This window comes from Macrobrachium nipponense, chromosome 21 (assembly GCF_015104395.2).
Source record: "Macrobrachium nipponense isolate FS-2020 chromosome 21, ASM1510439v2, whole genome shotgun sequence".
Classification (NCBI taxonomy): Eukaryota; Metazoa; Arthropoda; class Malacostraca; order Decapoda; family Palaemonidae; genus Macrobrachium; species Macrobrachium nipponense.
The window spans coordinates 71,796,233-71,822,355 of NC_087212.1; the positions used below are offsets into that span (position 1 = coordinate 71,796,233).

The 26,123-nt window shown below is 45.2% G+C and overlaps 1 protein-coding gene across 1 annotated transcript in view; it reads right to left on the reverse strand.

Moving 5' to 3' along the window:
- Positions 1-17,504: 17,504 nt before the first annotated feature.
- LOC135198159 (isopentenyl-diphosphate Delta-isomerase 1-like) overlaps positions 17,505-26,123 on the reverse strand; it is a 61,978-nt gene continuing 53,359 nt past the window's right edge. The window contains exon 4 of the mRNA XM_064225660.1: positions 17,505-18,344. Coding sequence (XP_064081730.1) covers positions 17,877-18,344 — 468 coding nt within the window. The 3' untranslated portion in view covers positions 17,505-17,876. The remainder of the gene's footprint in view (positions 18,345-26,123) is intronic.

The window sequence follows — 26,123 nt, forward strand, 5'->3', positions numbered from 1 at the left end:
CAGAGAATTCAAAGACGGACGTACAGACGTCCATAACGCATTTCAGAACCAGAGAGGAGCTGAAAGAAGGTCTTCAGCTACCTTCGCGAAGCGGCGGGAGAGTTCTACGATTCAGGGATAAAGAAGATGGTACACCGCAGGAAAAAATGCATTGATCTCAACAACGATTATGTCAAAAAATAGGAAAAAGTCTAAGCTTTCCAAAAATGTATTATTCAATGCCAATAATCATGTTTTTCGTTGTGAAAAATCTTTAGGAACCTTCTTTTACGGACAACCCTCTTGTGTCTGCTAGGCTCACTATTTTAATATCACAAATTCTTGGTAATTTGTATTTTTCCTAGCTATACTTGCCTCGAACTACTTAATAGGAGAATCTCGATGTCAATCTGGTACTGACCAGAAAAAATCCGATTATCCCTTCCACACCTAGCCGGGTACATGCCCCGAGGGTTAATGGCCATGCGACACACGACCTACTACCTCAGTGCTTTTCTCTCCTTAAGGTTCCTGCCTTAAGGTACTCGGAGATGGTAGGGAGGGCCTGAAACCTAAGTAGCTCGAGGTAAGTATAGCTAGGAAAAATACAAATTACCAAGAATTTGTGATTTGTTCCGATGCTGTATACTTACCTCGAACTACTTAATAGGAGACATCCTTCAGGAGGGGGGAGTAGCTTAGGAGGGAATGGACCCAGTGGTTGGTCTAGGGGCGTACCCGTTGGAGTCCCAGCCCTGCCCGAAGCGAAGCGTGGGGCTGGGAAGGGGTCCACCAAGGGCGCTGGCTGGAATGGAAGAGTAACCCAGAAAGGTGACAATAATAAGGGAATGGTTGAACTTCTAAAACCCCTTTCATACTCTCTGTCCTACCTGAAGGCTCGTTGGGTCCTATGAAAACTCGCCAGAGATCCAGGGCTAAGGAAGGAGGGTGGAGGGATGAGAAAGGGGGATACACCTTCATACTACCCTTCACACCCCTGGAGTCCTATGCTCGGTGGAGGTCTAGATCTGCTGTTGGCAAGCCACCACTGACCCAATTACAAACAAATAAAGCGATTTACGGGTGCCGTCCCCCCAGGTAGTGAACCTTAAAAGCAGACTGCCTGCTCCACACTCTGGCCCTTAGGACCTGGCTGACTGCTAGGGTCTTAAGAGAAGGTTAGGGATTTTCCAAGGCCCCTGATGCCGTGAGGTCTGGCTTTCTTCGGGAGAGGCATACCCACTCCTTCGTAGGCTCTCCTGATCATTTCCCTTAACCAGAAGATGGTTCTTCGAGACCACCTTCTTCTCCCAGCCAGTGGACACAACCAAGTTCCTAATGGCTGGCCTGAACTGGGCTGGCCTGAACCGGGCTGGCCTGAACCAGGCTGTCCTTCTGAGGTACTTCCTCACTGCCCGGACCGGACACAAGAGCAGGTCCTGAGGATCATTTGATCTCCCTACAGCCAAGACTGAGAACTCCAAGAACCTCTCGTCCACGATCAAGGGGTTCCGAGTCTTAGCCATGAAGGAAGGTACATACCAAAAGGTGAGATCTTTCCACCCTTCGCGTGGGAAACCTCGTTCCACCCTTCGCGTGGGAAACCTCGTAAGATCAGTCATGCAGCTCCCCTACTCTCTTGGTGGAAGCCAACGCCAGCAGAAAGGCTGTCTTTGGCGTCAACTCCCTGTCTAGGATGTCCTTGAGGAGTTCAAAAGGAGGCTTCTTCAGGGAATTCAGCCCCCTAACGATGTCCTGCTGCAGTGCCTCCAAGGCACAGGGGGGAAGACTGTTCGAGGCTCCTGATCAGCATCGAAAGGTGCCTGAATTCTATAATACAACCCTTTCCGAAGGGAGACTTGGCCTAGGGTGTCCCTGACCCCCCCTTCACCCTTCAGGTGTACCAGTAAGTCCACTAAGTGGGGAATCTTGGCCTGCAGAAGCTTGAGACCACTTCCTCTGACCCAGTTCTCAAACACTGTCCATTTGGCCTTATAGACAGCCTCGGACTGCCGGGAGGAGTTTGAAGGACCTGTGGGACCTCAAGGAGTTCCTGGGGCCTGCAACTACCTGGTCTATATGGGCCAGGGCCTGGGTCTTGTTCCCAGCCTGGAGAAGACTCAGGGGAGGCTTGGCCTCCTTCGGACCCCCCAAGAGGTAGTCCACAGCTACAGACGTCTTGGCGTCAGGAGGGCGGGTGGGCTCCGCCAGATGGTTCTTGGCTCTAATGAGAGCCAGGACCCGTGTAAAGATCATCCCCTTATCCGTGCTGCCCTGCCCATCCTAGGTGCTCTGGAGCTCGTCCTGGATGAACGCCCCCTGGAGGTGGAAGGTCAGTGATGGCGGGCGGCTCCAACCAAGGGCCACCAGTAGGTATGGGTGCTCCTCTAGGAAAGGAGCCTTGGACCGAACCTGCGGGTCCATCATGGGACTCCCACTGGTGAGGGCTTGCGGCCCGATCCCAACCAGAGAGGGCGAACGGCCCTGCCCCATTTGCGGGGGGGAAGGAGGTTGAGGGACGCCAAGGAAAGAAGTGCCCGGCACGAGCGGCTGCCAAGGGGCCTGCTGGTACCAAGGCGGGATCCACCGAGGCCTCAGGGGGAGCAACCGGTGGTGGAGAGAAGCACCCAGCTCGTGGGACCGTCATGTGGGCCGTGAACTCAGGGACCCTCCATGGGGACCGACCGGTCGGGGAGCAGTGGAGCCTGTGGTGGCAAGACCCGCCACGATGGCGGACGCTCCTACTCTGACCCGCGGGCCCGGCTCCGACAGCGTGAGAGGGAGTAGCGGCCTGGGGAGGAGGGAGGAGGAAGAACGCTCTCAACTCCTCCCGGCACGACGCCTCCACTTTGCTCCACGCTTCTTCCTACGGGAGGCCCTATTTGAGTCCGAAGACTTGGAGGAGGAATAATCCTTGGGAGAAGAGGGCCTTCTCTTGCCCTTCCTCTTATTGCTCTCAGGGGGGCAGCCCCCCGCACTGAGACTCGTCTGCCCTCAGAGGCGAGCTGAACAGGGTACGAGGGGTGCCGGACCACGACCAGGACTGGAACTCTGAAGACACTGTCAGCTCCCACTACTTCCTGTGACAGCCAAACCCCTCAGGGGAGGTGAAAAGACGTTCAGAGGAGATGGACGACATACCGACGGCCATTCCAGCTGACACGGACGGAGCACCTGGCTCCGAGACTGCACGCACCGTAGTGCGAGCAGAGTGCAGCTGAAAAACCCCTCAGCCAACAGAGGGCTCCAAAGATTGAAGCCGGACCACACCACCTTCAGGAGGCCATCGTCCTCGGGTGGTACAACCTGTACGGGAGTCCTGAGGCAGGGCCATGTGGACCTCCATTTTCCCAGCTAGGGGCAGCTATGTGTCCTGGACAGGTATCTGGTAGCCGTCCCTGAGCATCCGGACTGTCCGGGGGACGACCCTACAAGCCTCCCCGCTCCCCCAATGATTCAAGAGGCAACCCCTCCACCTGTAGCGGAAGCAGATGAAGGGGGGGCTCTCGTCCTACTTCCCTCCTAGGGGAGCGACTGTTACAACCCCTTCGGAAGGCTGAATTATTATTATTATAAAGTTAAGATTTACCAGCCTATTCGGGAGGAAATTATTAAAAAATACGCAAATAAAATGCATGTCTACAAAGTGAGATGGGATGGAATGGTAGCTAATGAATTACAATAAATTAATGATAAATGAGGATGATTAAGTGATAGATGAGGTTGGAATTAAAAATATGAATTTAACTTATAGAAGACTGAAATAGATAAAAATCGACTATTTGAGTAAGGTATAAATGTTAAATTTTATTAATAAAATCTCTTTTTTTTTTTTTTTTTTTTTTTTAAATAACAATACTCTATATAATGAAAAATTATCTGACTGATAGTATTTCTGATAATGATTTGTCTAAATATAAATTTCTTTACCTATTAAAAATTAGGCAATCACATAAATGCTTGACTGTTAAAATTGTATTGCAGACATTGCAATGAGGGATGTTCCCTTGTGGAGTCATCATTAAATACTCGTGGGTCAGTCTTCTATGGCCTATTCGTAATCTTGTTAATATTACTTCAGCTCGTTTTTCCTTTTGTACTGATGTACTCCAAAAGTTTACATTCTGCTTGATGCACTTTAATTTATTGGTGTCTGCCTCACTATCCCACAGATTTTGCCATTTTGTTTTTATGCACTGCTTTACTGAGTTTACATAATCTGTAGCAGGCTATTTATTGTCAAAATCTGGTGAATTTATCCCAGACTTGGCCTTTTCATTACCTTCGATTCCAACATGGGCAGGAATCCAGCACATTTCAATATTAACCCCAAGTGAATATTGATGATTTGTTTAATTTCCTTTACTAAAGGGTTATGTGAGTAACTTTTGAGATTCCATTGCACTTCTTGAGTCAGAATAGATTACAAATTTGGTATTCAGCTCACTATTTGACAATTTTATCCGATTTATTGCCAATACAATTGCTGTTAATTCAGCAGTAAAGACAGTTGCTTCAATTGGTAACGAATTCTGACTTAAATTGCACAATGACACTGCAGCCCAACCAACTCCCGTAGATTTGGATCCATCAGTGTAGTATATGCTTTATGTGGGCCTTTATTTCGAATGTGTTCTAATGCATACTGTTTATAGTGATCTTAAGTATAATCCTGTTTTTTTGACAAATTATATAGGTTAGAACATACTTTGATTTTCTTCATCATCCAAGGAGGTGGAGAATTTGAGGGTGGGAGTATATTTACCCTAACACCGTTAGATTCTAATAACCTATTAGCTCTAACTGGAAAGGTGGTTCGTGATTACTAATAAATATATCTCGCATAGCACAGTTTTTTTGTGGGGGAATCAGTGGACATTATCTTTAAAGCACTTCTCATTGTTACAAGGTCACGATGTAAGGATAATGGGGGTTCACCACTTTCACAACATACTGAAGTGTTTGGAGAAGATTTAAAGGCTCCACTACAAAGTCTCAAGCCTCGAGTGTGGATAGAGTCTAAGGACTTCAAGGTACTTTGTGATGCTGACCTGTAAATTGGACTTCCATAATCTACTTTGGATAAAACTAGTGCTTTGTATATCATAAGTAATGTTTGTCTCTTAGCTCCCCAAGTAGTATGAGACAATTTTATGATCAAATTTAAGGCACTATTACATTTATTTTTTTACAAAGGCTATGTGTGCTTTCCAGTTGAGTGTCAAACACCAAGCCTAAAAATTTTACAGCATTACTAAACTGAATGAGGCTATCACCTAATTTAAGATCTATGTCTTGATTATGTTTCCATCTATTTTTGTAAAACATAATTGCTTGGGTTTTCTCTACAGAGAGCTTAAAGCCAACTGACAAAGTCCACTTGTGGATGTTTTTGACAGCTTTATTAAGAATTCTTTGTAGATGACGAAGACTGCTTGAGGAATAACATATAGCAAAGTCATCTACATACAAGCTATTTTGTACTCCCTGTGGTAACTGTTTTACGATGTTATTAATAGCTAGAGCAAAGTGTTCCACTCAAAACACTCCCTTGAGGGACTCCACAGTCTAAATGGAAGGAGTCAGAATATACATTATTTATTCGTGTTTGAAAGGTTCTTTGATGGATAAAATTCTCAATAAAAATTGGTAAGCCCCCTCTAAAACCATTCTCGTGTAAGGACTAAAATATTGTATCTCCAGGTCGTATCATATGCTTTTTGGATATCAAAGAATATGGCAACTGTAATTTGCTTACGTTCAAACCCTCGCTGTATATAATTTTCTAGATGGGAAAGTGAATCTAAAGTAGATCTTTCAGATTGTGAGCCATATTGAGTTGAGGACAAAGCCTTATTCTTACGTAGGCACCAATTTAGTCTATAATTTACCATTTTTTCTAGCAATTTGCACAAGCAACTTGTCAGGGATATTGGTCTATAGTTATTTGGATTGCTAGGATCTTTCTCTGGTTTGACAACTGGTATGATTATAGCATGTTTCCATGCTTTTCAGAACAGGTGATTTACCCATAAATGATTATAAAGCTTCAATAAGTATGTATTTGCTAAAAGAGCCAGGTTTTTTATCATCTCACAATTTACATTGTCTTGGCCTGGAGCAGAAGAGTTACAGTTAGACAAGGCATATTCAAATTCCTCTTCTGTGAAAATCTGGTTATAATATAGTATATCCTCTAATATTTCAAAATTTAATGGGACAGCTTCTTCACGGGCTTTAATGGTTCAAAGTGATTATCTATATTGATTATACTACTTATTGCTTCGATGTTACACCCTAAAATATTCAAAATTGTGGCACTATTATGTACTAGTTGGCCATTATGTAATAGTACATGTCTCTGAGATCCAATATGAGATCCATTAATTTTCCTAAATTTTTCCCAGACTTTACTTATTGAGGTTGTATCAGATATGCTAGATACATACTTGTTCCATATTATTTTTCCTCTAATGGCTTTCCTTCTAAATCTTGTCAAGATCCGATTGTAATGAGATTTTTCAATAGGCTGAAGACCTGGGACTGTAGGAGGGGGAAGATGGGGGGGCATCCTACCCAAACCATGGAGACTGGTTCCCAGTTATCGGACATCCTCTGCACCCTATACCTCTTAGGTTGTCTAGCTTGGGGAGCATCCGGTGCCCTAAGCTGTGCTGGGTACCTGAAGGAGGAGTTCTGTAGATGAAGGAGTCCTGGCTGGCCTATTGTCAACGCTCCAGGGCCTCCTCCACAAGGTCCTCTGGCCAGAGGGACTCCACCGTAATCAGGGCGTACTTAAGGAGGTTAGCTTCTTTGTCTGGAAGTCGTCTAGGCCATCTGGCTAGCCCGGCGTCCCTCCTGCGGAGGACCCAGTTAGTCCATTGGGTGACTGCCTGAGAAGTCAAGGAACCAATGGCCTTCCACCGAACAGGACCAGCTCCTTGAGTTGGGATAACTCAGTCCCGTCCTTCAAGTTGGGCAGTGGCGAATCTGGCCACTGCACCAGCCCAGAGGTCAAGTCAGGTGTCTGCCTGGACAGCAGCCCACGCCGTGGTCTCCATTGCATAGTCACCTACTTTTAAGAATGTGACCAAACCCACCAAGAGTCTCTCCCCCGAAAAGACCAGGCGAGGGGGAAGATGTTATCCTCCAAGGACTCGGGGGTAGAAGGAGAAGCCCTCTGGGGTGTAAAACCTCTTCTACTTGACCTTAGCTACTGGGAGGAGCTTGAGGGAGCCATGGGGCCACAGGGCATTCTTGGACCCAGATGCTACTTGGCCCACTTGGGCAAGGGCCTGAGCCTCGCTCCTCGTTGGGGGAAGGGCCCCCAAAAGGCTTGTCTCCCTTCGGGCCCCCCCGTTAGGAACTCTACTGAGGAGGATCTCTAGGTGTCGGAGGGAGGGAGGGATAGTCTACTAGATAGCTCCTTCTTCGAAAGAGGGCTAAGACCCGCCTGTCAGTTGAGCCCTCATCATACGTGCCTTGCCCTTCCAAGGTGTTGGAGGCCGACCTGGACGAATGACACTTTCCTCGTTGTCCTTCAAAGACCAAGCAGGGCCCACCATAGGAGGTGGGGTGTGCTCCGGAGAGGGCAGACAGCTCACTCCGGGGGCTACTGGTGGAACCAGGAGCTTCGCTGGAAGCAGAGTCGCAGGCCGTACCAGTGGAGCCGTCATGGGAGTCCCACTGGCCGGTGGAGTGTACGGGGGAAAGGTTGACGGGGCAGCGACACACCCAGCTCACAGGACCGTCATGGGAACCATCAGCACAGGTGAACGCAGAGTAGACCATTTGACCGGGGGAGCAGAGCGTCCATGATGGCGTGCCACATCGCGGTAGCTACCTCATCTATCCCAATCTCTCCATTCTAGGCAAAGATGGAGAAAGCAGAGTGCAGCATAGGGGGGAAGGGGCTGAACCCACTCGACCCCTCGCAGCACGGCGCCTCTTATCCGCCCTGCACCCCTCCTATGGGGGACTTCAACCAAGGGAAAGGTTGACGGGGCAGCAGTGCACCCCGCTCACAGGACCGTCATGGGAACCACAAGCATGGGTGAACGCTGCGCGGACCGTCTGACAGGGGAGGGGGGCGACCATGACGGCATCATCTGAGGGAGGGGAGCAGTCCGACATAGAAATATCTCCTCTCTCAGAGGGGATCAGAACAGGGTGCGAGGGGTGCTGGTCCACGACCGGATCTGGCACTCAGATGAACCCATCAGCTCCCTCAGCTCCTGAGGGGCCTCGTCGGAAAGGAGGAAAACACGGTGGGAGCCACAGTTGGACAGGGTCCGTTGCTACAAACGCACTTCCGTAGGGGGACTCTGAACGGAGTGTGAGGGGTACCGGTCTAGGACCGGGTCTGGCACACTGAGGGACCTGTCAGCTCCCACTGCCTCCGAGGGACGCCGTATCCCTCCGGGGACATGAAGGGGGTGGGGGGGGGTGCCTGTTGTCGCATAAGAAAACACTGGCAGTAACCTCGGCTGGAACAGGGGATGGCTCTACCGACCCCGAGCCTGGGACCAGAGCGGGGGGCGAGAGCGCAACACCAGAGGGAGCCGCACCGGGCGGCCCAAGCAGAGAACAACGCGCCCGTCACGTGGCCCGCACCTTGGCCAGGGGCGAGCCAAGGAGGAGGGAGCGGTCCCACCCCCTTCAGGAAATCATCAACACAGGGGGAACAATCACCTGTACAAGAATAGATAAGAACTGATCCTCTGGCTCCACAATGGGCAGAGACCCGGCAACGAACTCAGCTAGGTCCCCGCAAGGAAGCGACTCCAGGAGGGAGATGGCGACTGCCTCGCAGACAAGGGTTCCTCTGAACGAGACTTCTTAAAGGAGACTTGTCCTTCTCCGACTTCTCTTGGAGGCCAATGTATCCATTTCTCACATGTGGAGACTTGCAAGCAAGGCCCGCCAAGACACTTTGAGCACAAAGAGCAGGGGTTAAAGGGAGAGAGGACAGGAAGGCCCCACAAGACTTCGCCTCCAATGGACAACGCCGTTGAGGAGAAATGGACTTCATCAAGCGAAGGGCACACAAACACAAAAGGGGGGATACAATAACACTCAGAAGTCAAGGGAAACAACGAAGGATCGGGTTGACACGTGTGGACGGGTCAGCGACCAGGAAAACACTGAGGTAGTAGGTCGTGGGTCGCATGGTTGCCGACCCTCGGGGCATGTACCTGGCTAGGTGTGGAAGGGATAACCTGATTTTTTCTGTCGGTACCGGATTGACAACCAGGTTCTCCTATTAAGTAGTTCAAGGTAAGTATATGGCGTTCGGAACAAACAAGTTTTCATTAATAGGACATCAGCAATAACTTTCAATCAAGTTATCCCTATACTACCCACCATTTCCATCGAAATGTTAGTTTCTTTCTTTCCCCATGGGTACGTCCTGAATTTATCCCCCAACTTGAATGCCTGCAGGCTTGGCAACCTTAAGAGGTGAAAAAGTTTGATACAAGATTTCCCTTACTCACCCATGTCAGGTACTCTACTTCAACAGCTGGTGTACATATTTCCCCCAACTCAAGCCTTCACATTTTAAAGTAGTATGTACATTCAAAATATACTTTGTACATTCAAAATATACTCTGTGTGTGTGTGTGTGTGTGCGTGTGTGTGTGTGTGTGTGTGTGTGTGTGAGTGAGAGAGAGAGAGAGAGAGAGAGAGAGAGAGAGAGAGAGAGAGAGAGAGAGACAAAATAAAAAATTTGTAATGCTTATCATTTTTTTAGGATTACAAAACGATCAGCAGTATTCCTCAAAATGAACAGAAATCCTTGCTCAATGGTTAATCATCACTAGTGAAACCAGCTGAAATTCTGAAATTAAAGTCCAGAAAAGCAATTTTATGTTTATCTATAAGGTTTACTGCTTGATGTGCTACATTTAGATTCTATAAAAAAAATCTTTGAAGTGCATCTAATAGTTAAGAAAAGCTTTTAGTTGTAAAATGTGTAAAGGCACTACAAAATAATTTAAAATTTTCATTCACAACAATGAAACTCTGAAAATATGGAACACTGAAAGCAGAACAAAGTTTCAATAGTTAAATCATGAATGTAAATAGTCTTTCTCTCTCAATCACTCTCTCTTTCTCTCAGTAATGCTTACTTCCTTCATGGTTTTAACCAATGGAAAGAATTTCTACTTTCATAGGCTAGCCAAGTTAAAACCATTTTAATGTAAATACTGAAAAACCAATCACTACTACAAGAATATCAAAAACTAAAAGCCAATCAATACTTCTTCTTAAAGGCAAACTCTACCATTGTAAGCTTAACTCTCAAATCTTATAAAAAAAAACTGCCTAAATAAGCCTGCCACAGCAAATCTATTACAGAACACAATGTAATAAATACTCACCAATGACTTTTACCCCAATACATTGATCTTGTTCCTTTTCTTGAAAAAAAATATGAAACTGAAAACAAAAATGCTACCAAGGCCACAACTTCACTTCTTGCTCATTTCATCATAGTTAAGACCATCCTATAAAAGCAAGGAAGAAGAGTTACTGATTAAGAACTTTGGAGTCTTTAAGACAAGGCAATGCTGTTTTGGTAGAGTTTCCAGAAAAATTCACTTGAATTCAGCTGAGTTCATGTGTAACCAATTGCCTATCAACTAGGTTCTCAATAACCTTTAATTGCCCCTGGATAGAGTAGTTCAACTTGTAAAAATCCCATTTTACTCACCTTTTCTGGACTCATATTGAGTGATGACCATTTTTAGGTTTCAAACATTATTTTCTGGTATCAAACTCATTATGGAAGAAATCAACTTGCTGCACCATTTATTGGTGCATTCTCAAACTAAAACATTACATCTTACCTATTGAAAATATTTGAAATTGAAACTAAAAGTAACAATTTTTGTCATTCAGTGTTCACAGATATTTAAAAAATGAAAAATTAATACTAAATTTCTTAATCTTTACTTAGGAGACTAGATAATGGGGTTTATTTATCTCCAGTACACATAGTACAAGTTGGTCAAAAGCATGACCCCTCAGATAACATGGAGAATACCAGAATACGGTGTTCCTTTAGAAATGAACCCCACAATCCAACAGTTTTAATACTGTATATTTCACAAGGAGCTGAAAGCAATGCACAACATACTCACAACCTGCTATAATGTACTGAACTTGTCAGATTGGAAGCAGCCATTGCTGCTAGGCATTATCATTCCCTTTGCTTCTTACATAGACAGTCATCACATATTTTCTGTTTACAAGAATAGCTGCTTCAGATGAATTTACTTTATACATCTTGTCAACCCTTAGAATAAGTCTTTTCTCTTTGATACTGTAGCTTGACAAAACCTGACCAATGTTTACATTTGAGAAGTTCCATGAGAGAGAATCCCGTCAAGTCTCCAGAAAGGGGTATCTGGTAAATGTATTCTGGGTCACTTCTGGGCACTTCATTGACAACATTTCATCCATCTAACTAATATCCTCAGAATAAAGAAAGGGGGTTTCACAGCAGGCGAGAGTAGTGCTGAATTCTAATTGGCTGTCAGGGGATTAGGGAGTCTGAGCAAAGCATTCTCATGGATGTCGTTGGTTGTGCTTGCAACTGCATGCGAGCATTTGAGACAGATTAGTCCTGGAAAAGATGCTGATAGACAGAAGTACCCGATTGGTTCCTCCCTGCTCCAATGCTGGCAGGCAGACAGCATCCTACAAGCCACTGTCAGGAGGAAGTGCATGTCCTGTGTGGTGTTAAGGTTGAGTTTATCCTTCCCAATGTGTATGGCTTTTAAGCAACAGAGGTAGCGATAGTCTACCACGCTATAGTTTCTACATTTGAAATTAGTATATCACTTCACTAAATTCTGGTATTTTGGGGAGCTCTATGGATGTAAATGGCTCCCTTGAACTTGGCATGATATCCTTTTGGAGGCGAGTATAGTGGTCATACCAACTTAAGTATTCGGGTATCCTTGGACAGGGCATCTGCAGCAACAGACCATGTTAGTACTCTTCTGGGGATCCTACATAAAGGGGGTACAAGATTGTGGTTTTTATAGATGGAAAAGCTTGTTTCTTTCACAAGTCCATGGGGCAGATAATCATTTCATTGATGGGCCAAAGAACATGCTTGTCTTTGTATTTTCCATGTAATATACCTTAATCTTTTAAAAACCAGGGCTGATCTCATTCATCAAAAGGTCTCATCCATGACAAGGGAATTTCCTCAGTCATAATTCTTTGGTTCTAGTTAGGCAGCTCATAAACGATAGTTTCCTTGGTTGCAACAAATGGCAACATCTAATTCCCAACTTGCAACAATTTCAGGATGAGGGGTAACCTTTCAGTAACGATCAAAATATCATTGGGAAGTTTCCCTTGATGATGAAGTACAAAGGCCTTTATGTATTCGGAAATGACATCGATAGTAGTGGACCTCAACTATCAGACAGTTCTCAGAGACAGTAGTGAATATAGTGATGCCTCTTATTAAGTAGATATAGCTAGCTATTACTGGATTTGATAATTATTTTACTCCAGGTTTTATCAGAGATCAGAGGTGATCTATGAATACGAGGAAATGAAAAGAGAAAGTAAACAGAAAATGTGATATCATTTTTGAGCGGACGACCATTGAGGATTCTCTTGGTAAAAATCAGCGCTCCAAAACTTTTTAGATAATTATCAGATAAATTTTTATTTTCAAATGAATGCCAAATCTGTATTTTAATTTCTTTTGTGAGGTTTTACCAGATTAAATTTTTGGCTAAGAGAATTACTTTTGTAATAAAGATTTTCAAACTGATTTATGAAAATGACACTACTCCATGTTTTAAGAAGCAAGACAAAATGAATCTGTAATAAAAGCTACTTGCATTTTAATAATTATCTATATCTTTTATATATATCTATATTGTTTGCAAATTTTGGCATTCTAATATACATAACATACTAGTACAATATTATACTATAAAAGTACTTTAAAGAATTTTAAAAATATTACCCAAGTTCCCATATAAAATGGAGAAACTTAGTCATACAATTAACAGGGCACAGATCTCGTCGCTAGTGGCAATAACAGACTAGCAGCAGAAGTGTTAAGACTGTAATATCCCCGTCTTCTGGGGAGGTAAGATGGGATTACATATTGATCGTCACAAGTTTTCCATGGCCTATTTGATACTCGGGACTTCATGGCTAATGATTCTGTTGTTATTAGGACCACCCAACTCAGTGTGGGTCTGCCCAGGAAGAAAGGGGCAAGAGGACTCTCTTGGTGAAGGAGCCCGACGGTGATGCACTTGCACCTCTTGGGCCACTGTGGAGGATATAAGACCACCTTTAATATGGCCTCCACATACACACCTGCATCAGCTTCCCCCAAACCTCAGCATGTGCCTGAATGGCGAGAGTAAAGTGCCATGTTAAGTCTAAATGCACCACCATCAAGCCCAATGTCAGGATAGCCACCTTGCACCATTCTACCTGGACAGACATGTACGTAGAGCTGGATCGTGTTTCCCTGGTCTTTCCTGTCATCAGGCACACTAAACAAGAAGTCATAAGAAGTATCAAAAAAGCCATGGAAAACTGGCCCTCTATTCAGAACCCTATCTGCTGCCCCAGAAGACATGGATATCACACTGTTCTATAATGGTATATCCCATTGAAAATATCTTAAAGGCACGGTAGTGAATTGTTAATCTCAGCTCTTTCCGGTTAGAGACAAGTCGATTCGAGACAAGCGCTGGATTCCTCGAAGATGCTGAAATGAAAAACAGTCAGGAAAGATGACCAATGCATTTTGAGCTCGATGACGCCTCGAAGATCACACACGCTTTGGGCATAGGACACCTGTGTTGGCTGGATAAAACACAGGGCATGTGTGTGTGTGTTCGTAACGAACGGTATACGTATGACTTTTATTATGGGAGGATAAGTGCTAAGAGGGGGGATTCACTGATTACTTGTGACAGAGTGCAGAACACACCTGGAAGAGGTGCTGCGAGGCGTTGCAGACCCATTGAATAAGGTAACGTAATAAAGAACTTTGAAAAAGTTAACCTTTGAAGTGATAATTATTGTGTTGGAGAAAGACGTGAGGTGCAGTACACATTCTTTTTGATTAACTTTAATGGGTAAAGTGGTGTAATAATTGTGGTCTCTATTTCAGATAGGTTCAAAGTCACCATATAGAAAAATGGATTCTCTTAAGACTTTTATTGACTTATTAAAATGCTATGGTTAGTCAGACATAATGAGATAAGAGGGGGTACTTACTTAAACATGATTTGGAGAGGAAAACGATAGTTTGACGTTTCTTATGGGTCGGAGTTAATTGATTATATTCCATTTTTATTAATTGATTTTATTCCATTTTAATATCAAGTTAGCTAATTTGGGAAATAAAAAGTATATTTTTGTATCTACAGGGATTTATTTGCCTAGCTTGCATTTTCAGCCAACGCCCAGAGAGATTCTGCGATGGAACGAGGGTAGGTGTAGTTGCCTGTTAGCAGTTTGTTTCGTTTTGTTTAAAAGAGTATCATTTGGTCTTAAAAACCCGTTTTAGAAATACAACAAAGATGAGCACACCCTTTATACCTCTGTCTAACACAATATCAGCCCAATGAACTTGGGAAAGAAAATGAAATTCATCTTTTACTATAAAGAGAAAAAATTAGCAGCCTGGTCATGAAATACATCTGAGCCACCTCCACACAGGATCCCCTGAATAGAACCAATGTGGTCTATTGCTACAGATGCCCTATCTGAGGATCCCTGGGGATTATGCTGGTGTGATCACTATGCACTTTTCCAGGAGGATAGCTTAATTGGCCATGAGGAAGCCTTTCACAATCAAACTAAAGCCACCCATAATACCAGAATTCTACTAAGCAATATAATTTCAAATGATACTGATAGCATGGCAATCCATTGTCAACTCTGCCTCTAGAAGCACTACACATTGGGAAAGAGAAAATCATTGTCAATACCATACCGGAAAGATTCCACCTCCTGACAGTGGCATGTAAGGTGCTACCCTCCAGCATTCCTAAGCAAAATGAGGGGACCAATCGGGAGCTGACATCTACTTAGACCAACTCTCCCAGGAGCACCCCAAACACTCGCATAGTGGCAAGCACAACTGTCGACATGAGAGGGAAGGCTTTGCTAAGATTCCCTAAACCTGACAGCCTATAAGAATTCAGCACTGGTCTCACCTGCTTAACTGACCTTTTTTACATGAGCTATAGAACTCCCTTTCCATCAAAACTGCTCTACTCATTATAAACATCTGTTGAGACAGAAACTTTGGCATCCCTAGGAAACAACCAACAGCAAACTTGTGCCACCCAAAAACCACCCTCAGAATACGCCTAACAGATACCCCTTACCAGACACTCTACAGGATTCGCTCTACACATTTAACTCCTTATCTTATTCCTTACCCCCTTCAGTATGGAATAAATTAACTAAACTCAGAACCTCTCATTAATCCTTTTTAGCCAAAATATGAATAATGGCCAGAAGTTTCCCTCCAACAGAGTAATATGCACTAAAAAATAAAAAATACTAAGCCACAATAACAATCCAGAGCTAAAGTGAGGAAAAAATCTGCAAGAGAGCAAGAAGGCACAAAGGCTAAAGCACATAGTCTATATGGGAAAAGTGGTACTCAGGTACTGATGCTAGTATTGTACAATGGAATGAATGTAGTTACAAGCAGAGGTAAGACATTAGACAGATGGAAGAGGTGCACTCTTTTCAGGATAATGGTGTGACTGGGATGAAGTTTGTATGGGTTGTAATGAACATGGGGTTCCTAAATTGTCATTGACCGTATCAAGACATACATTATTTTAACAACCGTCATAAGAGGAAACATTGTCATTAGTTATTGGCAAAGGGATCTGTACACATACAGATCATGTAAAGAAATGAAGGCTGAACAGGGCGTGGGTGGAGGATCTCCTAATTATGGAATATTTTCCCTACTTATTTCCTGCCTCATTTCAATAAGTATTCAAAAGATTGGTTTATGCTTGAATAGACAACAAGGTATATATCCCTCGATATAAAAGATAAACTATTCAAAATGAACTCTGGCCAGTGCTCCACCAAGTTAAATATTGTACAGTGGTACCTCAACATACGAAAGGCTCAACTTACGAAAAACTCGAGATACGAAAGCAAATACAAAGATTTTTTTGGTTCTACATACGAAAATAGCTCAAGTTAGGAAATGTTGTTACTGTAAAGTCCCGAGATTCACCCAGACCATCGAGAACAATTTTAAAACTCGCTCCCCACTAACTGAGTAAACTCGCCACCATCCTCCCGCTCTCCCATTGGTTCCTGATGCTAGTCACCCCATAAGATCCTGCTCTCCTATTGGTCAGCATCTACCCCTTGTGCTCTTATGTATTCTATTGGTAAAAGGATGCTGTAAATTGAAAAACTTATTCAAGCAATACATTTAATAAAAAAAAAAACATTAGAATAGAAATGAATGGTTATTATACTGTTTGGTAGTTTCAGTAGTTGAAGAGAGAGAATGAAAATTTATGGCTTACTGTGTGCTAGGAAAAAGTGATTGCTTGGCGATCATTCAGTACTTGTAAGTGCTAACATAGGCTAGGCTTATTGCTAAGGGACATGTGCTAAAGTACTAATATATGCAGTAAAAATGGGGTTGAACATTACATGCAGTCGAATATTACTCAAGTATGTACAGTATTTTGCCTTTTTGGAGTCATATTATTTCCGTCGGATCGGCGTCGTAACCCTAGAACATGTGTTGTAGGCCTGGAAATATAATTTACTGGGGTGTTTTTGTAGGGCTTGGAACGGATTAGGCATTTTACATGTAAAATGCGGTTCAAGATACGAAAAACTCATGATACAAAGGCCGCATCGGAACAGATTAATTTCATATCTCGAGGTACCACTGTATAGAAATTAAACGATTTTACAAACATTGCAAAAAGGCCAAAATAAGGTTTAAAGCTAGATAAACAGACAGCATGGGCTCCTAACTTTGCAGATATGGATCTCATCTGTTCTCATAACCCACAAGGGCTCGAGACATTTCTAAGTGACCCAGTTCTTACTTCCAATTTCATTTAAACATGTACATATTATCCACTGTTTGTGCTTTAGTTATTATTTTGGAAATTGCTCTAATCCGAAACCTGATTCCATGTCATCTCCAGTATCTCGACTTTGATATAAGTACAAATAAAGCATTATTACACCCATTTTGATATTTTTTAACAAAAAAACCCCAATGTCCAACTAAGAGGAAAAAAAAAGGGTTCACTTTCCAAAGAAGCAAGAATTGCAGTAGAGTTCAACCATATATGTGCCCCCTTGTCAAGGCAATTCCCATATTTGAGATCTATGGTATAGATCTTCTGATGTTTCCTCTAGAAACTTGTTAACTTCCTCTAGAAACTTCTGTTCAGCAGCAGCTATGAGAATTTTGGAAAAAATCTTTGAATGTGATGGAGGATATTTACACAAACTAATATTAATTTAGTTTCCTAATTCATAAAAATTAAGAAAATGCACATAAAATTCAAATATAAAAAAACACAATTGATAAAATCTAAATCTACTTTTTATGACTGGTTCTGATAGCTTTGTTACACATCTTGGCAGATCAAATTTCACATCTGTTATCAGATAATTCAGTACTATTAGTCAATTAAACCTACACAACATATTTTTAAACACTAAGCAATTGAACTGTGTAACTTAATTACAAATTTTAGAACCTTAACTGATGGCTATTTAGTAAGGTTAAAATCAAGATGGCAAACAGTAATGCACAGATGTGTACATAAAAGATAAAATTGCACCGAATTATTTTATACAAAGCCATAACTTACCATGCACATTTACTTTATCATTCTTTGGATATTTGTATGGTCTATAAATCTATCAATATTATCAAGATTTTCCCACCACAGAGGTAAGAACTTCTGGCAAATAAGATCAAACCATGGTGTTATAGGAATGTTATTTGTGTGGAGATTCTTCAGAAATTGAGGAAAATCTTCTCGTTTAATATACCTTACATCTTGAACTTCATTTTCATTAGGCTTTAGGGAAACATCTTTTGTTAAAAATAAAATATAGTCCATTTCATGTTCTCCCCACATTCCATCTGAAGGACTGGCATAATGAATGCGAGTGAGGTAAGTAAAATCCTGGGGCAAGGCTTGTTCACGTGGAATTCCCAATTCAAATTCAAGACGCCTCTGTGCAGCTAGTCTAACCCCAAGAGCATTTTCCTCTATTATTTCATCAGAAGTATGAAGAGGATGGGAACAGCAAGTATTTGTGTAATATCCAGGGAAGGTGATCTGAAAGAAATTTACATTTCTGAAGAATTAAATAAAAACAAAATGTACAACACTTTTCATTTCAGACTAGTAGGTCTCTACTTTCAAGAGAAAATCCTTATCAAAGATGGAAAGACCAAGGGCAAGTTGACTTTCATGTACTATTACCATTAGAAATAACAGATACCCATATACCAGTAGTTACAGCCTCATATTAAAATGGATGATATAGAAAAAAAATCACAAATTCTTGGTAATTTGTATTTTTCCTAGCTCTACTTACCTCGAACTACTTTAATAGGAGAATCCTGGATGTCAATCCAGTACCGACCAGAAAAAATGCGGTAATCCCTTCCACATCTAGCCAGGTACATGCCCCAAGGGTCACGGCCATGCGACCCACGACCAACGACCTCAGTGCTTCCCTCTCCTTACAGTTCCTGCCCTAAGGTACCCAGGGACGGTAGGGAGGGCCTGAAACCTAAGTAGTTCGAGGTAAGTACAGTGGACCCCCCCGTATTCACGTTCTCCGGATTCGTGGACTCACACATTCGCGGATTTCTCTCAGGAACGTTTCCCCGCATTATTTGGTGAAAGTGGACGGGGACTAGATATACGTTTGGACGAACATAAGCGAGCTTATGAACTACAATCACAAAACAGCGCTATAGTAGCACATGCATTCATGAATGATCATAGACTCAACTGGAACGAGGCTAAAATTATCTTGAAAAGTAACAATGTAAATGTCAGACGACTAGTCGAGGGAGCTGCTATAAGTTTGGGAGAATCATTCAAAGGAAACAAGTCTTTTGTCAACGAAGACCCATTTGTTAATTTTTATATTACTAGTATGTTTTTAAAAGATTTTAACGGTAGGATAGGCTCTGTTTTTCCCTCTCCTGATGCTGCCTCTGCCTTGCCTATTCCAGTCCAGGTATCCCCTGCCCCGGGGGAGTCTGATAACGGTGCCCAATCTATGCCCTTGGATGAAGGACTTCATGTAATGTTGCAACAACCTGTACGAAGATCCAACAGGATTGCAGCCAGAAGGATTGCTAGGGGAGAGGGTATTACCTAATTGTTGTTAACTACCCTCTTTCTTCACCTGGCCCATTAACGAGCTAACGACCGTTGTCAACGATCTTCAACGTCTCTTGTTTTTTTAATTTACCTCTGTACTTGTCGTAACGTATTCTTCATTTGGACTGAAGATGAACCCAGGGAAGGGTTCGAAAGCTTTCTGTAAAGTCTTCAAAATTATACACAGACTTTTCACACTTTGTATTATTGTGGACCCTTTAGAACATTACAGTTGTTGTTGTTGTTGTTGTTGTTGTTGTTACAGTAATACTTTGGGTTACGAACCGATTAGTATACGAATTTTTTAACTTACGAAGTGACGCCCTCATTCTGGAATACGAATTTCACTTGGAATACGAATGCGCGAATTTCCATCATGGGAGGCCGCCTGCTTTGTTTACATCGGACATCGGATGAGCGTGGGATCTGCGAACGCATTTTTTTCGGCCAAAACTTAACGAGGGTCACGTGACTTCCTCCCACGCATCCCTTGACCCTTTTTAAACCATAACTCTTTCACTATCTCGCTGGCGGTAAGATTGAACGCATCTGTCCGTGATATGCTCTCAAATTTGCTTAGTGATTTGCGCACGTGTTGTGTTTCCGTGATAGTGCTTATACATTACTATTACCCAAATACTAAAGACAATGGCTCCCAAGATGACGAAGGCAAGCAGCAAGAAGGTAAGCATAAGAAAGAAGGAGATGATTACTGTCGAAATGAAGAAGGAAATTATCCAAATGCATGATAAAGGCGAGCGCGTGAAAGACATTGCAGCATTCTTCAAGCGGTCGCAATCAACGATCTGCACTATTTTGAAGAAAAAGGAAGAAATTAAAGCCAGTAAAGCATCAAAAGGTGTCACAGTATTGACGAAACAACGGCCTTATATTCTCGACGATGTAGAAAATTTGCTCATGGTTTGGATAAACGAGAAGCAGCTGGCAGGAGAGTTCCGTAAGTGAGAGCATCATTTGCGAAAAGGCTCGTAAGATCTACGAAGATTTGAGTAAAAATGAGCCAGGCACATCAGCGGACAGTGAAAAAGACAGTTTTAAGGCGAGCCGTGGCTGGTTCGAGAATTTTAAGAGAAGGACTGGCATCCACAGTGTTGTTCGCCATGGTGAGGCTGCAAGCTCAGATACGAAGGCGGCAGAGGCTTACGTAAAAGAGTTTAAAAGGCTCGTGGATTCCGAGAAATACCTCCCCCAACAAGTCTTCAATTGCGACGAGACAGGGTTATTCTGGAAGAAGATGCCCAGGAGGACGTTCATTACGGCAGAAGAGAAGGCACTTCCCGGTCACAAGCCCATGAAAGACCGTCTAACCTACTGTTTTGTGCCAATGCAAGCGGGGATTGCAAGGTTAAGCCTCTCCTCATGTATCACTCGGAGAATCCACGCGCCTTTAAGAAAAACAACGTGCAGAAGAAGCTGTTGCACGTTATGTGGCGGTCTAATACCAAGGCTTGGGTGACGAGGATCTTGTTCGTCGAGTGGATGAACGAGGTTTTTGGTCCCGAGGTGAAGAAGTATCTCCGGGAGAAGGACCTCCCATTCAAAGCCTTACTTGTGATGGACAATGCTCCTGCCCATCCTCCATCCGTTGAAGAGGACTTACTGGACGAATTCAAGTTCATTAAAGTCAAGTTCTTGCCCGCCAACACCACTCCAATACTCCAGCCCATGGACCAGCAAGTTATCGCCAATTTCAAGAAATTGTATACGAAGGCTATGTTCCAGCGCTGCTTTGAGATGACGGAAGGCACCAACCTTACCCTCAGAGAGTTTTGGAAGGATCACTACTCTGTTTACAACTGCCTCAATCTGATTGACAAAGCCTGGCAGGGAATCACCAGGAGAACCCTCAATTCTGCATGGAAGAAACTGTGGCCCGACTGCATTGCTGAACAAGATTTTGAGGGGTTCGAACCCGTCGAGGAGGGGCCAGTTGAAGAGGAGATTGTATCCTTGGGCAAGTCCTTGGGGCTGGAGGTTGACACGGACGACATCGAGGACCTCCTGACTGAGCATGGGCAGCAGCTGACGACCGACGAGCTGTTGGAGCTACACAAGGAGCAACAGAGACAAGTAACGGAGGAGATCTCATCTGAGGAGGAGGGGGAAGATGCTGCACAGTCGCTTCCTTCGAGCGAGATCAAGGATTTTTTGAAATACTGGGAAATTGTGAAAAGTTTTATCGAGAAAAATCACCCGAATAAGGCTGCGGCAGGGCGTGCAACAAATTTGTTTATCGATAATGGGGTGGGTCATTTCTATAAAATTTTAAAGAACAGGCAAAAGCAAGCCTGCATAGAAAAATATTTTTTCAAAATTGTGAAAGACGACACAGTGTCGCGTAAGCATAAAATTAGTGATCGTAGTGAACGGTGCTCTCTAGAGAAAGAACCAGAAAGTCTTCCAGAAGTGTTCACTGAGGGAGATTTCCCCCCCAAGCCCTAACCCTCTCCTCCTCACCCTTCCCCTCCTCCCGTCTCCGTCAAGCCAGCAGCCACACTCGCCAAAGGTAAAGTTCAGGTTTTACTGTGCATGCATATTAAATCTAGTTTTTATATTTAATTTCTTTCTTCAATTTTATAATTTTATGTAATTCCTACACGAATTTTCAACCTTAGTGAACAAAAATAAATGGAAAAATATGAATTGAAATGGTCATTCATGGTCGGGTGGAACGCATTATTTGCTTTTTATAACATTCTTATGGGAAAATCCATTTAGGTTACAAATTTTTTAGGTTACAAAGCAGGTTCTGGAACGGATTAAATTCGTAACCCAAGGTATTACTGTATTTGAAAATAAAACTAAACTACACTAATACACTAATTAGTGATTATCATCGGAAAACCCCGTGAATAGACTAATTCCCCACAAATAATGGGTAGATATGGTCCAGAGAGAAATCGGCGAATCAGCGAGTCCCCGAATCTGGAGAACGTGAATACATGGGGCCCACTGTACAATAAGGCAATGGTTCGCACTTCTAAATACCACTTATACCCATCTTACCAGCTGGCTCGCTGGGTCCTACAAAAACTCGCAGGAGACCCAGGGAGAGGATAAGAAAGGAGGATGGAGGGGTGAGAAGAAGGGGTGATACACACTCACACCCATGGAGTCCCATGCCCAGTGGAGGTCTTGATCTGCTGTTGGCCAGCCACCACCGGACCAATTTCAAACAATTCAAGCGATTTACGGGTGCAGTCCTTCAGGTAGTGGGCCGTATTAGTGGATTGCCTGTTCCACACTCTGGCCCTTAGGATCTGGCTGACTGCTAGGTTCTTCGAGAAGGTTAGGGAAGCCCCAATGCCCCTGATGTCGTGAGGCCTGGCTTACTTCAGGGGAGGAATACCCGCTCCTTTGTAAGCTCTCCTCATTGTTTTCCTTGACAAGGAGGAGATGGTGTTCGAGACCGCCTTCTTCTCCCGGCCATTGGACACAAACGGTTCTTAATGGCTGGTCTGAACCAGGCTGTCCTACTGAGGTACTTCCTCACCGCCCGGGCCAGACAAGAGCACGTCCTGAGGGTTGTCTGATCTCGCTATGGCCACGATCGAGGGGTTCCGAGTCTTAACCACAAAGGAAGGTACATACCGAAAGGTGAGCTCTTTCCACCCTTTTGAGTGGGAAACCTCGTAGGAAAGGCCATGTAGCTCTGCTACTCTCTTGGTGGAAGCCAACACCAGTAGGAAGACTGTCTTCAACGTCAGCTCCCTGTTCAAGATGTCCTTGAGTGGTTTGAAAGGGGGATTCCACAGGGCATCCAGCACCTTAGCGACATCCCACTGCAGTGCCTTCAAGGCACTGGGGGTAAGACTGCTTGAAGCTCCTGATTAGCATCGAAAGGTGCCTGGAATTAACCAAATCCAACCCTTTCAAGAGGAAGACTTGGCCTAGGGCAGCCCTTACCCCCTTCATGGCTGCTAACGAGAGGCCTTTGTCCAGTCTCAGGTATACTAGGAAGTCCACTATGTGGGGAATCTTGGCCTGCAGAGGCTCGAGACCTCTCCCTCTGCCCCAGTTCCCGAATGCCGTCCATTTGGCCTGGCAGACTGTCGCAGATGACTTCCTCAAGTACCCTGACATCTGGGAGGCTACTCTTCGAGAGAAGCCCTCCTTACTCAGCAGCCACTCAATAGTCTCCACCCGTGAAGGGATAGAGCTGGGAAACCTTTGTGGAACCTCTCGAAGTGGGGCTGTCTTAGAGGGTCCAGCCTAAGGGGCACCTTCCAGGGACCATGCACCGTTAGGGCCTGGAGATCCGAAAACCATTCCCTGTCTGATCACTACGAAGGGCGGGAACGCATACACGTCCAACCCATCCTACAGGTGTTGGAATGCGCCCTCCCAAGCCACTGCTGGGTTGGGCACCGGGGACCAGAATACTGGGAGCTTGGCGTTTAGCCTCGTCGCCAACAGGTCCAGGGAGGGGGGGCCCTACATCTCGATTAGTTCTGTTGCTACCTCGGGGTGTAGGGACCATTCCGACCCTATCACCTGTCCCTGCCTGCTTAGCCCGTCTGCGATCACATTTCTCTTTCCTAGAATGAACCTTGCTGTCAGGGTCGTGCCGATGCTTGCGGCCCACTCCGGGATGATCTCCGAGAGATCACACAAGTAACGGAACCTCAGCCCGCCCCGTTTCTTGATGAAGGCTATCATCATGGCGTTGTCACACATCAGAGCCACCACCCGGTTCCTGATCTTGTGTTCGAATCCCAGCAGGGCTCTCTGGGTCGCCAGCAACTCCAGCCTGTTAACATAGAGCTGTCTCTCCTGCTCCATCCAGACCCCTTCCCTCATTTCGGACCGTAGGTGAGCTCCCCTCCCTCCTTCAATGTCCGTGAATAGGAACATCTCTAGGGGGAGGTCCGAGAGGGGCACCCCCAGGAGGGTGTTCGACCGGTTCAACCACCACCCATCTGATCCGTAAGTACTTCCTGCTGGACGGGTGCACTGGAATCTGGAAGCGTCCTTGAGGTCCAGGGATAACATGAAGTCCCCTTCTCTCAGGGCCACCAGGACCATCCTCGGGGTCTCCATCTTGAAGGGAGTCTTGAGGAAGAACGTGTTCAGGACCAACAGATCTATGACCGGCCTCCACCTCCCTAAGGACTTCTCCACCAGGACGAGGTAACTGAAGAACCCAGGGGAGTTGTCCTCCACCTGTTGGAGGGCTCCCTTCTCCAGCAAAGACCGTAAAGCTTCCCCTTGACTGGGGTCCCAGAGCTGGAAGGACCGTGCTCCTGGTACCCCTGTCAAGAGAGGCTTCCCGTCCTGGAAGGGGATCTGGTAACCTTCCCTGAGGACCTAGACTGTCCAGGGGTCGGCTCCATGACCCTACCAGTTCCGCCAATGATTCGAGAGGCAACCAAACACCCCCCCCTGGCGGGAGAGAGGGAAGGGGGCCATGCATCCTACTTTCTTCTGGGGAAGCGGCCGTTTCAACCCCTGCGGAAGGCGACAGGTCTGGGTCTAAAGGAGGCCGAGGAAGACGAGGGGGCCCTGGAGGAGGGCTGAGTCCCTTGTCCCCTCCAACCTACGGATACTGGTTCGAGATTGGAAGAGGAGGGCTGCGCCCCATACCTCTGCTGTTGTCTCAGCTGGGGGGCTTCCTGCGTCTTACATTGGACTGGGTGTCTGAAGGAGGAGGCCCTGTACATGACCGAGTCTTAGCCTTCTTCTATTGTTCCAGGGACTCTACAACTTTTTCAGGGACTTTTTCAGTGAAGAGGGACTCCTCAATAAGCAGGGAGTTCCTCAGGGCCTTGGCCTCCCTGTCAGGAAGGTTCCTGGGCAACTTGGCCAGGACCGCGTCCCTCCTCCAGAGGACCCAGTTGGTCCAGTGGGTAATGGACTGGGTCGTGAGGAAGCTAATCAACCTCTCCCTTGACAGGACCAGTTCCTTAAACTGAGCCAGCTGAGCCTCGTCTCTCAAGTTGTGTTCAATGGCAAACCTGGCCACCGCCTCAGACCAGAGGTCAAGCCAGAAGGCTATGTGGACCGTAGCCCACGCTATGGCTTCCATCGCCATGGCCTCCAGTTGGGAAAAGGCGACTGGCCCCACCCAGAGCCTCCTCCAAGAGACCTAGAGCGAGGAAGTAAGGGCCCCTTCCACAGACTTGGGGCAGCCAAGAAGCCCTCAGGAGCGTAGTTTATCCTCTGCCTGGCCTTCGCTGCCGGGAGAAGTTTGAGGGACCCATGGGACCTCAAGGAATTCTTGGGCCCTGCAACTACCTGGTCTGCATGAGTTAGGGCCTAGGTCATATTCCCAGCCAGGGAGAGGCTCAGAGGAGGCTTGTTCTCCTTCGGACCCCCCAAGAGGAAGTCCACAGCTACAGACCTCTTGGTGTCAGGAGGCGGGGTGGGCTCCACCAGATGTTTCTGGCCCTAATGAGGGCCAGGATCCGCCTAAAGGTGGACCCCTCATCCGCTGTACCCTGCCCTCCCAAGGCACTCTGGAGTGCATCCCGGATGAATGCCTCATCCTCATCGTTCTCTAGGTGGCAAGCGGGGGCCATCACGGGCAGAGGGGGGAAAAGTCAGCGAAGGAGGCCGGCTCAGACTGGGGGCCGGCGGTGGGGACAGGTGACCCTCTACGCCAGGAGCCTCGGACCACAGAAGCAGGGCTGTCAAGGGACTCCCACTGGTCCAGGCTTGCACCCTGACCCTGATCAAAGAGGGTGAACGGCTCCGCCT